Raw genomic sequence first — 19234 nt, 5'->3', positions numbered from 1 at the left:
AACATCTTGTTTTTGTCCCTCACCCATATACACATGTGCACTACAGTTCCTCCAAAATTCACTGTGCAAGTTAATGTCTGAACACAGGGGTGTGTTTGGGAAAAAGAGGAGGAGAAGCTGCTACCTGCACCTATGCTGGAATACCGGTACAATTTTTGTCAGACAAAAAAGGTGTAAATCTAAAGGAAGGGAACACATTGCATGCCAGGACATCTATCGCAATAGCGACTGCAGCTAGTGCAAAACTCCTGCAATTTTCTGGCTTCCCAAGAATGGAAACGGATTGAAATTGTTTATCATGGAAATTAGTGCTAAACTTCCACTGTTTTTCTGGAATTAGCTTTCATGTTGTGTAAAAGATCAAATAAAACGTGCAAATAACCAGGTAAGAAATAGCTGGAATAACAGGACAAAGTACAGTGTGAAAGCAGCGTAGATACATGTAGTCCTATTTTGCATTTGTGTGTACCTATTGTATGTTACACTTACATAAGTTTTGTATTTTTATATTCATTTCTGAGCACTCCTCTTTGTTCTGGAACACTTCCTTCTGCCCTCTTTGGCTGTTACTTTCAGAATAAGATCAAAGTGGTTTGCAAAATATTTTTAAAAAATTTAAAAATACTATCACAATAAATAATAAAAAATAAAACAACACATGATATTAACAACATAGACGTTTCAATCACCAGCATAATATTTTAACTGACCTGCTAATTGCTGCTGCTCAGCTTGCAGTAGTGCCTCTGCCAATGCTCAAATGCCTCTGCCAATGCTCAAATGTGTTCACCATAGACATTGCAAGTCAGATGCTGATTAAATAAACTTCAGTTAAGTCCCAAACTAATGTTAATGCATCTGCCTTAGCCCAGTGGCATGCAAGAGAGCTTTGATGCACACACAAAGTTCCCCTCCCCCAAGCTGTACTAGAAGGAAAGTTATAAAGTAGCTAATGTTGTCCCTATCTTCAAAAAGGGCAAAAAGGAGGAACCAGGGAACTACAGACCAGTCAGCCTAACATCAATCCCTGGAAAAACTCTGGAGCAGATTATAAAGCAGTCAATCAGTAAACACCTTGAAAACAATGCAGTGATTACTAGGAGCCAACATGGACTTATGAAGAACAAATCCTGCCAAACTAATCTTATCTCTTTTTTTGATCAGGTACCCTCCCTTGTAGACTGTGGGAATACTGTGGGCATAATATATCTCGACTTCAGCAACGCTTTTGACAAAGTGCCCCATGATATTCTGATTAGCAAGCTAGCTAAATGTGGGCTGGATGGAACAACTATCAGGTGGATCCACAGTTGGCTCCAGAATCGTACTCAAAGAGTGCTTATCAATGGTTCCTTCTCAAAGTGGGGGAAGTAACGAGTGGGGTACCACAGGGCTCTGTCCTGGGCCCAGTGCTCTTCAACATTTTTATTAATGGATGAGACAGAGCATGCTTATCAAATTTGCTTATCAAATTTGCAGATGATACAAAATTGGGGGGCATAGCTAATACCATGGAAGACAGAAACAAAATTCAAAGGGACCTTGATAGACTGGAGCATTGGGCTGAAAACAACAGAATGAGGGAGAGATGTATGTGTAATGTATGATGTATGTGCAGGTGTGAGAGAGAAAGAAGCATGTTGTATCTGTTGTCTGTATGGTAAGGGCTTGTGTATGCTTGTGCGGGAGCGAGAGGGGAGCAACCACCTTGTATATTTTCCCTGGAACTGGGGGATGTTCCTTGTTGCTATCAGACAATGACAGCAAAATTGTGTGTGGAGAAAAATCAATACAGTGTTCTCCATTATCAGGACTGGCAGTTCATAGCTGACTTCCCACTGTAAGTGTGAAATTATCAGAAAGGAAGTGGGAGCAGCAATGAATGCACTCATTCCAATTTTATGTTAAGTCACGCCTCCTCAGCCATTTTGTGCTGGCACCCACAACACTTTTATCAAGACGAATGTACTGACACCTCAACAAAAAAATAAAAACACTGCCTCTATTACATTTAAGTTGGCAATGAAAGAGCCAAGTAGTACTCTTTAGGAGGCCCCAATTTGACCCTGGGACCTTCAATTGCTCATTCTTAATTTATAGCCAGGCCAGGATGAACCAATACGTTCACTGGGAGGAGGAAGGTATGCTGGACATGGGAAACCAACACAGCCTTTTATTTATTTTATTCATTTAAAATCAATTTTAGATCTCTTTCTATTAAAAGCCATCTCAGAGTGATTAGAAGAGTGAATACAAGAAAAAATAAATATTGGAAAATATACATGAAGATCCAGTAAAACAAAATATAGTAGATTGTAATATACTAGATGTTAATAATGATGATGATAATAATAATAATAATAATAATACATTATTATTATTATTATTATAAATGGTTTGATGGATGCAGGCATGAGTAGCTCTGAATCCACATTGAAATCCTACAGGGATACAAGCTAAGAGATTTTTTGAGGATTATGTATATATTCATATTTAATATCCGATTATATTATGTCCATTTTATAGGTAGTATGCACTACATTTTGTAATTAACAAAACCAAATTAATACAATAAAATCATCATCCATCATTACAACACCAAAGGCAGTTAAGACTGGCATTAATGATTGGGAAATGGCAATGGTTTGAAAACACCTAGGCAAAGCCTTGAATATTCCACCACACAATATCCCAGACAAACCAAGATACTCCCAGTCCAAGTCCCAATCGTTCCTAATAGAGGCCTACAGTGCTCTGTTGGTAAGCCAAACAATGTTGATTCAATAGTGTTTATTAGTAGTTTCTTCAGTGGTCACTGCCTACAATCTGCTTTTCCATAACTCCCATTCATTTCAGTGGGGCTTGCACAGAATGTGTCCTGATCGATTATGGGTAACATATGTCTACTTACCTGTCTGCTACCCTTTTATCAGCATCTTAAATCCACTCCCTGCGGCAGCCACATTATCTTGCCTCATGACAGGACCACCTCTGGACTTCCATGGAAAAAGTCTTGCAAAACATAGTCAGATGTGATAATCATTTATTTTTTACTGCATATATGTAAGCACTGGAGAACCGCAGCCATCAACGTTTGCAGTTATTCCTAAACAAATGTAATTTTCTTGTGGCAAAAGTCGGTCTTGAATTTGATTCCATATGAAGGTGGATGATTTAGGATTGCTAGGTTTCCCGAGAGAGCAGAGCCTGGCAGCTTAAGCGTGGTGCCAGGCAGATCAGAAGGTGGTGCCTGGTGGAAAGGGGTGGAGTCCAGTAGTATCTGGTGTTACCTGTCCAGGTGAGTGAAGAGCCTGTCTGTGCCTGGGGCCACAGGGTGGAGCAAGATGGAGCACAGCTAATAGCAAAAGCGCTCATTAAGCCAAGCAGAAAATAGCCCACTGCTTTGATTCTGCTCTCACCCTGTGATTTTACTTCTTCCCCCTAGGTTAAAGCCCTGACACTCCAGGTCAAACATGGGAGACCTGGCAACTTTATAAGGATTTTTGTTACATTCAGTCAGAAATCCAGAAAATGTGATATCTAAGTAAAACAAACTTTTCAGTCAGCTCTTTCCTCTATTACAAGCCAAACAATAGTGCCTGGTTGCTTCATTACTACTTAAATGTTTCCATTACAATATCTCACACCTAATAACCAGTGAATCTGATCATGTTTGCAGCTGCATTATGATGACTTTCCAATTCTCTCATACCACTAAAAGTCCTGCGACTGGCATATTTCTCCACCCATTGTATTGTCGTCGGCAGAGTTTGTTACTAAAAGAAAATGCTGATCACTCAGTACACACAAATATAAAGCCAATTCAGACATGTAGAGAACTTCAGATGGGAAATCACACATTTGAATGCTCCTCTCCCATGGTAACCCCCCACTCCCATATGGAAAGCTAAGCTGAAACCCTTCCACATGACAAATGTAAGCGCTGCATATATGTAAGCACATTGTATAGTTTTGTCTACATTTGATAGAATGCTTCACTCCTGTTGAATATCACAACTGAATCAGACACACAACAGCATGTGGGGAGCCACCTCTCACGATGAACAGCAAGCATTAGAATTTCCAGTTCCATGAAAATAAAAATTGGGTTAATCACTTCCAGATACAAAAGGAATCACTGGCTGAAGGCTTCTTGGCCAAACAAACCTGGCTCCTTGAGTGGCCATGCCTGGCTCCCAATCACTAGCTCCGAGGTGAAAGAGGCGTGTGGTGAAACTGGCAGCTGACAAATCTAGAATGTGTTGGGATGCCACTTCAGACAATGGGGATTGCCCCCCCCCCACACAAAGAAATGAGTTGTGGATTACAGAACAAAAAGTATTTGTGATCCTCAAGCTATTATATGTTTTTGTTGTTTTGAGTACTGAGCAAGTACATCTGGTTAAAAAGCATTGCAAGCAAGATCCTAGTTACAAAGCTAAGTGCCTGGAGTAAGGCAGGGCTGTAAGCACAAAATCTAGACTTGGAAGGTTTTAGTGGGAAGCAGGAAGCTGGAATGCAACAAGGAGAAAGTGTTGATCTGTAGATTAGACAAAGCAAGAAAGTCAGGTTCTAGAGCAGAAGTGGTAAACATGCGATACTCCACCTGTTGTTGGACCCAATACCTGACTATTGGCCCTGCTGGTTGGGGTTGGCAGGCGTTGGAGTGCAACAACATTTAGAGGACCACACATTCCCCACAACTGCTTTAGAGACTTCTGTTAGTTTCAGAAGCTAATGCAACCCATGTCCTGTCACTCCAGTCCTGAGGAGGGTACTAAGGTGGATTGGAGCTAATCACAGATCATGATAATTCACCAGACTATCCATCCTAAAGTCTTCAGCTCCTCAATTTAAGCTATGGATTTTCTGACAACCAACTCCACATCTGATGTCATCACAGTATGTAAAAAAAAAGTGCCATTAAAGGCCTGTGCACATTGGTTCTACGTCAATGTGAAGTAGTGCTAGCCCTGACTGTGGGTCAGCAAAAAAAGGTTTCTTAAGGAGACATGAAGAACTTTCAGAGAAGCTGCTTTAAGACAGTATTTATTGCTACAGAAATACTAATGTAAGCATTCGAGCTGGAAAATGGCAAGCAAGGATATTCTGCAAACATGACCTGTTATTCCAGAAAATAAAAGAGCTCAACAAACCTATAAAGACACTGGAGATAAGCAAGAAATTAATTAATTGTCTATTTGTTAGGACTGAATTCTCATAATTTCAATAGCATAATAGTAGAGAAAACAATCCAATTAGCTGAGTAACTTATCCAGTAAACACTCATACCAGATTCCTTCATTGACACAAAAGAAAGTCTAATGGCAAGAAAGCTCATTACTTCCTCCGGCATTTCAGAACTGATTTTAATTTAGATGGAATATCAAAACACATCTTGCATACAAGTCTATTAAACCCTCTGCTGCATGTATCATTTCCCCAAAGTTTCACCCAAGATGAAAGAGGCAATAACATGATTCTTCATGCATTATGTCCATGTTTGCATGTTAAGGGTGGGAAGAGGTCACAGCTTAGTTGCAGGCAAACATGCATGATCATGTTTCTGGTTTTGTTCACAGGAGAGCTAGTGTGATGTAGTCGTTCGAGTTGGACTGGCAACCACTCAGCAATCACTGGGTGACCTTGGGCTAGTCACTGTCTTTGAGCCTAACCTGGCTCACAGGGTTTGACTTCCTTGCGAGAATGGTGGGATATAAATGTAACAATGCTTTGTATGCAGAAAGCCGCAGGCATTTCTAGGTATAGATGGGAAAGAAACCCTGGAAAACCATGGTCAATCCATACTGCCTATGCCTTTTTGTCACTGCTACTGTACCGTGAGGCAACCAGACATCTCTCCCCTCACCCCCACAAAAATATTATCTCAAAATCTGGCTTTGTAAATTTAATTAAGGAGAGTTATTCAATCCAAATAACGTATTTCCTGTTTCTGAGAACAGACATGGATTTATGGTGTTATTGGTTCTTGATTTGCATTTTTGCTACAAAGAAACATAGCGTACAGACTTTCTGTTTGGGGTTCAGTCTATACCTAACCTAGGTCAGTGTGGTGTCATTGAACAAATACCAGAAATTTAAAAACCTGTTTAAAACTCATTGTGAAAGTGGGTTCGCTTTAAACAGTTCCTCACACATGCGTATTTATCTCTGGGTTTGGAAGAAGTCATGTCTTCCATTCTTGAAAATCAATGCTTTCTTTTTGGAACTGCTGCACAGAGTAATCTGCTAAACCACCTCATTATTAGAATTCATGTGCATAATCTAGAATATCAAGAGAAAAATAAAATCACACACCAAATCATTAGCCTTGACCCAAACACTAATTATTAAGCATCCTTGTTACTGGAGCCAGTGACTTCCCCTCTACAAACAACTAGACATAGGCTGCTTTCAAACAGCTTATAATTTCCACAATTTATTTGATCTTTCACACAACTTAAAAGTCACTTCTGGAAATATAGTGGAAATTTAGAGCTCATTCCATGTTAACTGCTTCCAGAACAAATCTGTTTGCAAGCCCATTAACTCAGAAAATTACGGAAGTGCTGAAATTTGAGGCGATATACCGGCATATACTTTGCTGTCATTTTCACGAGGGAATCATGGGGGAATAGTAATGTGCATGTGTGTTTGATGGAATGAATAAAGATATAAACTACAAAACCTTATTAGGTCACTTATTGATGGCTGCCAAAATCACCATAGCAACCCATTGGAAAACATTACAAGGTGCCACAGTAGATTACTGGTATAGAAAGACATGGTATCTGGCATTTATGGAAAAATTAACAGTTAAATCCCGAGGTATTACCAAAAAAGATAATTTTTATGAAACTTGGTACCCATTTATAATTTATGTAAGTCAAAAACAACATGGTGGGAAGCCTCCAACATATTACGCCCAAATTTGGAATGCATAATATTATAAATGTTTTGTTTTGTAATTATGGATTGATTTTTAAAGTATTGATCAGTTTTTACATATGTGTCTATGTATATAGTGTGTCTATGTATATATATAGGTGGGCATAGGCACAAGTATTTGTATGTGCACATGTCCAATTATTTTTAATTATTTATTGTATTTTTTTTTAATATACACTGGCATTAAAACCATTTTTCTGCAGCAAAAGAGGGGGGGAATTTAGGCTTTGATGGTTATATACTTTCTTTTCATGACAAGCCATACTCGAGTTTGGAGGCTGTAATTGAGATATAATTTGTTACCTTAAAAAGTTAAGAAAAATTTAAAAATTTGTTAAAAAAGAAATATGCATGTGTGGAAAGGGTGGAGGAGTAAGGACTTGTCCAATAACATTCACTGTAGTGTCGCACCAGGCTCACTGGTGTGAATTAAATTCAGTGTGACATAGTGGTATATTAGCCACAGTTAAAAAACCACAGTTCCATAATGCAACAGGTACTGCAGCATGAAAGGAATGTTAAAAATTGGGACAGAAGTGCTACCATTATAATCAGTAAAACTAACACAGTAAACCCTATGTCTGAATGCAGCCACAATCTCACTTCTTCACATTGCCATTTTAAAAAAGGGAAAAACACAGTCCCATTTACTCTGCGGAGAACTGAACTGAAGACTGGAAAAATGAGAATCTGAGAGAGCCAAAATTAACAGGTCTTTCCATCCCTAACTCAGAGTAGACCCACTGAAATTAATGAACTTAAATTAGCCATGTCAATTAATTTCAATGGGTTTATACCACTCATTGGCATAAACGATACTTGTGGATCAGTGCAATAGAAGACGACACCTTCTTACAAGCCATTTCTGCTGAGAATCGCTAAATAAATAAATACTGTTGTGGTAGCCATAGATCTTCACTTCCTGTTGAACATTTAAAACATTATTATTGTTTTTGAAGGCATTTTAAAGCTGGGGAATGCTATGGATTGGCATTATTAATAATTGTTGTTTTATCTCTTAATTATTGCTTTTATACTGTGTGATGGAAAAATATCTAATTATTTTAAAAAACAAACCAGCAACATGATACACATACAGGTAAACAATGACTCACACAGAAGGCGTGCAAAATGACTGCTCCATGCCGCCGGTCCTCATTCGTGAAGATGTCATTAGGGAATTCATGGACAGCTAGGAAGGAAAAGGAAAAGGATCAAGCTACTGGAAACATTTATTTAGTTCATAGTAAAGATACCCAAAAGATGACTGTACATGTAGATATCACCAAATGGTCAATATAGGAATCAAAACTGATTACATAATTGGTAACAGAAGTTCCATACTTTCTGCAAAAACAGACCAGGAGCAGACTGCGGTACAGATCATGAACTGGTAATATTGAAAATCAGAGTAAAGCTAAAGAAGAAGAACAAAGCAATCATAATGCCAAAATACAATTTAAATAACATCCCAGAAGAATATAAAGATCAAATAAGGAACAGATTTGAGGCTTTAAACTTAGTTGACAGAGAACCAGAAAAACTATGGAGTGCAGTCAGAGACGTTATCAGGGAAGAATGCAAAAAGACAATACCTCTAGTGAAAAAGAGAGAAAGACCTCAATGGATGACTGAAGAAACTCTTAAAATGGTTAAAGAGAGAAAGCAAAAGCAAAAAACACGTTTAGAACCTTAAATGCAACTATACAGCGACTAGTACAGACGGATAAAGAGAACTATTACAATAGCTATTGTACAAAAATAGAAGAGGACAACAAAAAGAGTACAATAAGAGCCCTATTCCAAAAGATTAGAGAAATTAAAGGGAAATTTAAACCAAGGGTAGGAATGTTGAATAATCAACAGGGGAACACACTCACATGCAATAAAAGGAAGATGGAAGCAATACACCGAAGAACTCTATAAAGGAGATGCAAGCATGACAGATTCATTCATGGAGGAACCGTACGATGAAGAACCAGATATTTTAGAATGTGAGGTGAAAGCTGCTCTTAAAATACTTGGAAGAAACAAATCATCAGGAATAGATGGCATACCAATGGAGTTGCTACAAGCTACTGAGCCTGAATCTGTCCAAATTTTGACAAAAAATTGTCAACAAATATGGAAAACTAAACAATGGCCCACAGACTGGAAGTGTTCCATATACATCCCAATTCCAAAGAAAGGAGATCCCAGAGAATGCAGTAATTATCGAACTATTGCCTTAATATCCCATGCAAGTCAAGTAATACTCAAGATTCTACAACAAAGGCTCTTACAATATATGGAGCGAGAAATGCCAGATGTCCAAGCTGGAATTAGAAGGGAAGAGGCACCAGAGATCATATCGCAAACATACGTTGGATAATGGAACGGACCAAGGAATTTCAGAAGGAAATCACCCTGTGTTTTATAGATTACAGCAAAGCCTTTGATAGTGTAGATTATGAAAAACTATGGAATCCTTTAAAAGAAATGGAGGTGCCACAACATCTAATTTTCCTGATGCACAACCTGTACTCAGGACAAGAGGCTACTGTAAGGACAGAATATGGAGAAACCGACTGGTTCCCCATCGGAAAGGGTGTGAGACGGGTGTATTTTATCACCCTATTTGTTTAATCTATATGCAGAACATATCGTACAAAAAGCAGGATTGGACCAAGATGAAGGAGGTGTGAAAATTGGCGGGAGAAATATCAGTAATTTAAGATATGCAGTCGATACCATACTCTTAGCAGAAACCAGTAATGATTTGCAACGAATGCTGATGAAAGTTCAAGAGGAAAGCACAAAAGCAGGACTACAGCTGAACATCAAAAAGACTAAAGTAATGACCAGAAGATTTATGTAACTTTAAAGTTGACAATGAGGACATTGAACTTGTCAAGGATTATCAATACCTTGGCACAGTCATTAACCAAAATGGAGACAATAGTCAAGAAATCAGAAGAAGGCTAGGACTGAAGAGGGCAGCTATGAGAGAACTAGGAAAAGTCCTCAAATGCAAAGATGTATCACTGAACACTAAAGTCAGGATCATTCAGACCATGGTATTCCCGATCTCTACGTAGGGATGAGAAAGTTGGACAGTGAAAAAAGTGGGTAACAGAAAAATCAACTCATTTGAAATGTGGTGTTGAAGGAGAGCTTTACATATACCACGGACTGTGAAAAAGACAAATAATTGGGTGTTAGAACAAATTAAACCAGGACTATCACTCAAAGATAAAATGATGAAACTAAGGTTGTCATACTTTGGACACATCATGAGAAGACATGATTCCCTAGAAAAGACAATAATGCTAGGAAAAACAGAAGGGCGTAGAAAAAGAGGAAGGCCAAAGAAGAGATGGATTGATTCCATAAAGGAACCTGAACTTACAAGATCTGTTGTAATTGACTTGAAGGCACGTAACAACAAAGATACTTTAATTAAACAAGCCAAGTGCTTCCATAAGCCAACAATCCCCACATGTTCCCCTGCCATGGAAACTATCCTACTGTTCATGTTACGCTTAAATTACTTCATTTGTCTGCTGGCCATTTTAAGCCTTTTTTGGTAAATATTTATAGGGAAATTTGATGCTACAGTAACTGTAACAGTATGTGAGTGTTATAGATTTGCCTTGAGCACACCCAACAAATTCTAAACACAGTGTTCTGTTTCATAATCTTCAAAGTTGTAATACTGGACATAATTAAAAGAGCGCTTTCTAAACACTTGATTAGATTATGTTATTAAAACTGCAATTGTAGCCAAGACAATACAATCTTGGGAACCTTACAGGTTTTATACTTATGATTCCTTGCTGTTGTGAGCATGTTTTGAACAAATGACTGGATTCATCTTGCTGTTATCAGCCCCTGAGGACAGATATGGGAGCTTATATTTAGTAATTGAGAAACAGTGGTGGTATGTGCAAAGAGAGAGTGGCTGATTGCACTACTTGGCCACTACTATTGAGCGGCAACTGAGGGAGGGCCTCCTGCTTTTACCAGAGGCTGTCATTTTGTGCCTGAGTAGCTAGCACTTTGGGGTGGTATATAAGCCAGTGATGCTATGTTGTTGGACTGCAACTTCCATCATCCTGACAATTGGCCATGCTGGCTGAAGCTGTTAAGAGTTGGAGCCCAACAATATCTAGAGGACACTGGTTCTCCATCCCTGGTCCTGATAAAGGCAGCAGTGTTGGGGAAGGGTACAGAACCTTAGCCTGGCAGGATCCTCTCACACCATGACAAGATGCTCAAACTGAAGGCCCAGCCTCCGAGCTTGCTCATACAAAGCCCAGTGGTGCCAGAGAATCAGATGAGACTTGTATTACAGCCTAGATGGTGTCTGCCTTTGAGAAATGCAGCTCAGTCTGCAAAGCTTGTAGTAGAAGCACTGCCCTGTGGTGTAGGAGGCAAGGTACTGAAGGATGACTACCAGGAACTCCTGCTTCTCTCTCTCTCACACACACACACAGAGGAAAAGAGAAGGGGGAGGGAGAGAGAGAGAGAGAGAGACCGGCACCATAGAAAAAGGTCATGCTTCACAAAAGCATGTTGTTAATTTACAGTCTTTGTTGCCTTAAGACTACTGTAATGCGCTCTACGTGGGGTTACCCTTGAAGACAGTCTAGAAATTACAGCTGGTACAAAATGCGGCGGAGTGCTTGATCAAGCATAGCCGTCGCTGTGATCATATCACCCCAGTGTTAATAGATCTTCACTGGTTACCAGTTGTCTACCAGGCTCAATTCAAGGTGTTGGTGCTGACCTTTAAAACCCTATACGGTTTCGGTCCAGTTTATCTGAAGGAGCGCCTCCAGAATCACCAATTATGCCGCCTGACAAGATCAGCCTCACAGGACCTTCTCTCGGTCCCACCGGCCAAAACAGCTAGGCTGGTGCGGACCAGAGAGAGGGCTTTCTCGGTTGTGGCCCTCACCCTCTGGAACTCTCTTCCCTTTGATCTTCGACATGCTCCCTCCTCGATAAGCTTTCGCCGAGCCTTAAAGACCTGGCTCTTCAGGCAGGCCTATAAGATTGAGGTGGATTAGTTTTTTTGGTTGTATTAACTGAAGTTGATTTTAAATTGATTGTGATTGTTGTTGTTGTATATTATGTTTTTATGATATTGTAAGTCGCCTAGAGTGTCTGCTAACCCTGACAGATAGGCAACTCAAAAAATAAAATTTATGATTATTTATTATTATTATTATATTAAGATGTGTTAATGGCCACTGGCTTAGGTGGCTTTTAAAAGGTGGATAACATGGAGAACAGATCTACTGGCTATGGCAATGAACCTGAATTTCCATATACAAAGGCACTTCATCTGAATAGCAGCAGCTGGGGGAAACCAGCAGAAGAGGGCTGCTGCCTTCATGCTCTGTTTGTAGGCTTCCCAGATTCTGTCTGGCCACTGTTTATAACAAATTGTTTGAGGAGAAGGACGTTTGGCCTGATCCAGCAGGGTTCTTATCAAGTTGCTATGGCATCTTATAACATTCCTATCAAATGTAAAATACATCAGATCCTGAATGTCCAAACACCCAGCATCAGGTTTTAACAGTCTATTAATTTTTGCTGAGTGAGGTTTCATTGATGTAGAATTTTGTAAAAAGTTCCTTTGAAATGTATACACAGGAAGTCCCTACGTCCTTGTCTACTATTCTTCTGTTAAACTGCTTCTTATCCTGTGGTCATTCTGCCATCCCTTCCTTGCCCCAAAATCCAAAGGAATTTTATCAATTGTCACAGTCAAAAGAGGGAGAAGATGAAGAACCCACTTCCCTGAAAGGTGAGCAAAGAATAGTGGAGACTTAGGGTGTGTCAATATGTTCAGTTATACACATTGAGTAGGTAAGAACCACTAGGCAAAACAGGCACAACAAGTCTTGAAACAGCATCAATTCATCCCAAAGCAACAGCACAACTTTGCAGAGTTTTCTTCCTGCCAGTTGTCTGCAAAGAGTCACAGTTTCCACTTTGTCCAAACTGCAAAACTATTTCTCATATCTGGCAAACAAGTGTAACCTGCTTTCCTCGCTTTAGGATCATCAACTGTCTATCAGTACTCTTTATTCAAGCATCTTTAGCTAGCAAGCTATAGAAAAACAGGGAGAGATAGTCATTCCTTCACATCATACCACAATAGTACTCCCATAATTATATTGTGGTTTATGATTTAGTGCTTTTTACAACTTCTTCCAGGTCCCTAGTGTGAAAATGAAATTTGTTTAATCTCAGAGTCATATTGCAGCATTACATTTGTGGTCTATGAAGATCGATCAATTTTATGGTGCCTACTTCATAAAGCAAAGTAAATGTGCTTAGGAGCGAAATCAAAGTGCTATTTACACTGGGCTGAGGGAAGTTGGATAGAGTGGATCCCTGACTGAGCTGACTGGGTCCCAGCTGAGTTGAGATACGCTGGCAGAAGCCTCTCTTCCTGGTTGAGCCGCAGTGGAGCCAGGAACCAGCCAGCTCAGCCAGGGGTCCACCGGGAAAGCCCAGCCTGGTGGAAGGAGAGCCGGTGGAAACCTCAAAAAAGGGCATTCCGGAGGCATGTCAGAGGAAGAGCCAAGGGGGGAGACTTTTGCAGGAAGGGATTCTGAGGAACTAAGACAAATAGTGGTAACGAGAGAGGAAGTTCTAAGCTTAATGGACAATATAAAAACTGACAAATCACCGGGGCCGGATGGCATGCACCCGAGAGTTCTCAAAGAACTCAAAGGTGAAATTGCTGATCTGCTAACTAAAATATGTAACTTGTCCCTCGGGTCCTCCTCCGTGCCTGAGGACTGGAAAGTGGCAAATGTAACGCCAATCTTCAAAAAGGGATCCAGAGGGGATCCCGGAAATTACAGGCCAGTTAGCTTAACTTCTGTCCCTGGAAAACTGGTAGAAAGTATTATTAAAGCTAGATTAACTAAGCACATAGAAGAACAAGCCTTGCTGAAGCAGAGCCAGCATGGCTTCTGCAAGGGAAAGTCCTGTCTCAGTAACCTATTAGAATTCTTTGAGCGTGTCAAGAAGCATATAGATAGAGGTGATCCAGTGGACATAGTGTACTTAGACTTTCAAAAAGCGTTTGACAAGGTACCTCACCAAAGGCTTCTGAGGAAGCTTAGCAGTCATGGCATAAGAGGAGAGGTCCTCTTGTGGATAAGGAATTGGTTAAGAAGCAGAAAGCAGAGAGTAGGAATAAACGGACAGTTCTCCCAATGGAGGGCTGTAGAAAGTGGAGTCCCTCAAGGATCGGTATTGGGACCTGTACTTTTCAACTTGTTCATTAATGACCTAGAATTAGGAGTGAGCAGTGAAGTGGCCAAGTTTGCTGACGACACTAAATTGTTCAGGGTTGTTAAAACAAAAAGGGATTGCGAAGAGCTCCAAAAAGACCTCTCCAAACTGAGTGAATGGGCGGAAAAATGGCAAATGCAATTCAATATAAACAAGTGTAAAATTATGCATATTGGAGCAAAAAATCTGAATTTCACATATACGCTCATGGGGTCTGAACTGGCGGTGACCGACCAGGAGAGAGACCTCGGGGTTGTAGTGGACAGCACGATGAAAATGTCGACCCAGTGTGCGGCAGCTGTGAAAAAGGCAAATTCCATGCTAGCAATAATTAGGAAAGATATTGAAAATAAAACAGCCGATATCATAATGCCGTTGTATAAATCTATGGTGCGGCCGCATTTGGAATACTGTGTACAGTTCTGGTCGCCTCATCTCAGAAAGGATATTATAGAGTAGGAAAAGGTTCAGAAGAGGGCAACCAGAATGATCAAGGGGATGGAGCGACTCCCTTACGAGGAAAGGTTGCAGCATTTGGGGCTTTTTAGTTTAGAGAAAAGGCGGGTCAGAGGAGACATGATAGAAGTGTATAAAATTATGCATGGCATTGAGAAAGTGGATAGAGAAAAGTTCTTCTCCCTCTCTCATAATACTAGAACTCGTGGACATTCAAAGAAGCTGAATGTTGGAAGATTCAGGACAGACAAAAGGAAGTACTTCTTTACTCAGTGCATAGTTAAACTATGGAATTTGCTCCCACAAGATGCAGTAATGGCCACCAGCTTGGATGGCTTTAAAAGAAGATTAGACAAATTCATGGAGGACAGGGCTATCAATGGCTACTAGCCATGATGGCTGTGCTGTGCCACCCTAGTCAGAGGCAGCATGCTTCTGAAAACCAGTTGCCGGAAGCCTCAGGAGGGGAGAGTGTTCTTGCACTTGGGTCCTGCTTGTGGGCTTCCCCCAGGCACCTGGTTGGCCACTGTGAGAACAGGATGCTGGACTAGATGGGCCACTGGCCTGATCCAGCAGGCTCTTCTTATGTTCTTATGTTCTTAGGCCACATCCAACTTGGACCACTCCTGTAGGTCCCAATCCAAGCAAACATTATGCCGGAGAAAAGATTGGTCTAAGAAAATAACTGCAATAGAAGTCGATGGAGAGTGCTTACTCCCTGGCAGGAGTATTTTGAGAGCTGGCTTTTACTGTCCGGTTCTGCACGCAGCTCCCGGCTGAGTTGGTGTTCAGCTGGCCTGGAAGATTCTGAATGGCAGTTTTATTGTACTGATTTTTTAAATGACATCATTAGCCCACAATCCCAATAAAGTGAGATATTAAAACAAAACAAAACAATGCCACGTAATCTAGTATCCTATTTCATGACTTTCCATACTAAAGTGTTTTCACTTCAAATTGCCAACAGAGTACCTTCCCCAGTGATGTAGAGAGAGATGCATGTTGGAGAGGAAGCAGGGGTGTGTTTGATCTTGGATCACAGGTTTTTGATCACAATAGGGTTTTGATCCTGAGATAACAGCCTTTTCACACAAGAACATAAGAAGGGCTTCACTGGGCAAGACCAAAAGGCCCATCTATTCCAGTTTTCAACAGTCACCAGGCAGGTGTCTCCAGAAAACTTACAAGCCAAGGCATGAACGTAACAATTCTCCCCCATCAGCATCTCAGAGGTAAAATGAACCTGGGGGTTCTATTAATCTAGTCTATCACACCACCAGTGAATTAGTGTTTGCAGAAGTATAAAAATGGAAATGGACTGCCTTCAAGTCTATTCCGACTTATGGCGACCCTATGAATAGGGTTTTCATGGTAAGCGATATTCAGGGGGGGGTTACCAGAGCTTGGAAAAGTTACTTTTTTGAACTACAACTCCCATCAGCCCAATCCAGTGGCCATGCTGGCTGGGGCTGCTGGGAGCTGTAGTTTGAAAAAGTAACTTTTCCAAGCTCTGGGGGTTACCATTGCCTTCCTCTGAGGCTGAGAGGCAGTGACTGGCCCAAGGTCACCCAGTGAGCTTCAACACTTTTTAAAAAAGCCCCAAAGGGCCCCACATCCACCCACATACAAACAGCTAAAAAGAACTAAGCATGTTCAGTGGCTCCCGAATGTTCAGTATCGGCTGAAAAAGAAAAGAAAAGAAAATGAGGTGGAGGGAACATCATACTTTTGCTCCTTATAGCTTATAGCATCCAAGAAGAGGGCATAGCTGGCTGCTTAGACCCCTGTGTAGCAGCACTTTTGTTTGGAAGTGAGGATAAACTGCAACGTTTTGTTGCAGTCCCCACTTCTTATGGCTAATAGTTACTGATGGACCATCATATCTTGTGATACCGAATTCCATACATTACATGTTAAAAAAATATTTTCTTTCATCCTGAATCTACTGCTAATCAACTTTATTGAATGACCCAGAGTTCATTTAAAGCACTATCAAACCGCTTTGGCAGTCATGTCTTCCCAAATAATCCTGGGAACTGTAGTTTGTTGAGGGTGTTGAGTGCTGTTAGGTGACCCCATTACCCTCACTAAAATTCCCAGAGTTCCTTGGGAAGAGAGATTGATTGTTAAATTATACTGGGATTTGTAGCCCTGAGAGGGGAATAAGGGTCTCCTAACAACTCTCAGCACCCTTGACAAACTACAGTTCCCAGGATACTTTGGGGAGGAGGGAAGCCATGACTGTTTAAACTGGTGTGATATTGCTGGGAGTATCTATCTACTCTCTCTGCACCATTTATAATTTTATAAACCACTATCATGCTATGCCCCCACTCAAACTATAAAAGTCAAAAAATGCTTTTGCCTTGCTTCAACTACTGATTTACTTATATGATTAAAGGATAAATCAGAGGCTTATGGGAACTGAAACTAAGGGACATAATCCCCTCATTAACTACAGGCTCTTGGTATGCCTCTGCTTCATCTCCAATAAGAATAACACCACACATCATGATTTGTATCAACTGTTACAGTGATGTTTCCTACAGTATAATACACGTTCAAACGCAATAGAGATGGTTGAGGAGTTCTTTTTGCCTGCACTTTTATGTGGATTAGAACAAGCACGGTTTGCTTGAGGTTGATGTGTTAAACAAAAACAATGGAGGGTTGTATCAAGCTACGGACTACTCAAAGTAGACCCATTAAATTTAATGGACCTAAATTAGTCATGTCCATTAGCTTCCATGGGTCTACCCTGGGTAGGTTTAACATTGGACACAACAACCCTGATTTCTGACTCTAGCTGATCTAAGGCTGGAATCCTAAGATACTTACTAGGGAGTAAGTCACATGGAAGACAGTGAGACTTAGAACTAAGTCTGAGGAAAGCAGTACACATAATTGATGACAGAAGCAATTTGCTTAGGGTTCCAACCACAACCTCCAGTTCCAAAATTGTAGAAGATACTATATTTAGGTTTAGATTAAGATTTATACCTGAATACACAGATGGACTATGACCCAGGAGACCCTGAAAAAGCCAGGCCTTGTGCACGATAGCCTGTTCTTTCCCATACCTTAGGGCAAAACACTTCAATGAAAAATACTTGCACAAGTGATGAATTCTCACAGGAGAAAATGGAAAGCCTCAGCATAGATAGCACCCTGGACCAAGATCATATGGTTGTCAAATTGGGGGTGAGGTATAGAACATCTCAGTTTACTCTCGCTGAGTAAATTTAGGTATTGGGGGGGGGAGACTAACTGCTGTAATTGTCAAGCTTTGTTGATACAAATCTCAGAAACATGAAGACAAAGATTAGGTTCTGAAATTATACCAGCACAGTTGAGGTCACAAATTGGAGTGATGCTTTTTTTCTTCTTCTTAGGTTAAATTAATGAACCCTTTAATAGAAACAAATGATAATGGCTTAATTGCTTTTTTACAAATAAAATGTTTATAACAGGTTCCTTCTGAAGCAATGGGAGAAGTGTGCAAGTTAATTTTTTCCTGTAGCTCCACAGGTCTTGATCAGGCAGGCCCACTCCTCTGTGCCTATTAAGGATGCTGGCAGCTTTACTACACTCTGTCTACATACATACACAGGCTACAGCAATACTGTGGTGGCCTGAGGCAGACCAGAGAGGGGAGAGTTGGTGGAAATTGCCCCTTTTCTTACATGAACAGAGGAGCAACTTAGGAGCAAAGTCAATGTTTGCAAACACACATATCATATCTGTGTGAAGTCATCATAGAGCTCTATGAGGCATGAATGGCTGTAGTCCTTTCCTCAGCATTAGGACAGAAAGATCTGTCAATTTCAGTTCTCTCAGTTTCTCATTTTTCCAATCTTAAATACAGTTCACATTTCTGCAGCAATTTGCATTTTTTTAAAAAAATGATGAAAATTCTCCAGCATTTTGTGATTTTTTTCCTAATAAACACATTTTTTGTAGGTTCTTTTGACTCATGTACATTTTTTTGCAAGCCATTTCTAGTCATATCATGCAATTTTGCATGTTATTTTCCCTCATATATTCATTTTATGCACACTTTCCCCTAATATTTTTGTGCTTTTTGTATTACTGTTTTTTGTAAACATTGTTTGGTTGGCAAACTACATTGCAAAATTCAAATAAGTGTGAATTTTGAAGGATGGCTGGGTTTCGGTTCTCATATTGCTTCAGAAAGTGCAAATCTGATGAATTTGGCTTGACCTGCAAACTGAACTGAAATTCTTGCCTGTCCCTATTCAGCGTATATTAGTTTTCCTTACCCAGGTTTCCTTTTGCATTATCATGTGAGAAATAGCTCACAGCAAAGAGTTTGTGAATTTACAGATGGGACAAAATTTGTTGAACTTCAGACCAGAATCTCCCAAACTTCAAAATGCTCTTTACCTTTGCTTCTCGGCAGCAGACATAGTGAAGAGAATACAGTAAAGAGTTGTTTATTAGCAATATTATGAACCCTCCACAAGGGTCATTCATTCATAGCTTTCAATCTATAACGTAAGTAGTTAAAGAG

The 19234-nt window shown here is 40.2% G+C and overlaps 1 protein-coding gene across 5 annotated transcripts in view; it reads right to left on the bottom strand.

The window, feature by feature from the left end:
- The window catches only part of SLC24A3 (solute carrier family 24 member 3), a 221458-nt gene that overhangs the window by 76045 nt on the left and 126179 nt on the right, over positions 1 to 19234 (bottom strand). For all 5 annotated transcript variants that reach the window (XM_061587741.1, XM_061587765.1, XM_061587745.1 and 2 more), the window contains exon 3: positions 8064 to 8140. In XM_061587741.1, the coding sequence (XP_061443725.1) occupies positions 8064 to 8140 (77 nt within the window). The remainder of the gene's footprint in view (positions 1 to 8063; positions 8141 to 19234) is intronic.

Source organism: Rhineura floridana, chromosome 1 (genome assembly GCF_030035675.1).
Source record: "Rhineura floridana isolate rRhiFlo1 chromosome 1, rRhiFlo1.hap2, whole genome shotgun sequence".
Classification (NCBI taxonomy): Eukaryota; Metazoa; Chordata; class Lepidosauria; order Squamata; family Rhineuridae; genus Rhineura; species Rhineura floridana.
Note: the sequence above shows the minus strand (reverse complement) of the source record. Positions and strands in the feature narration are given on the sequence as shown.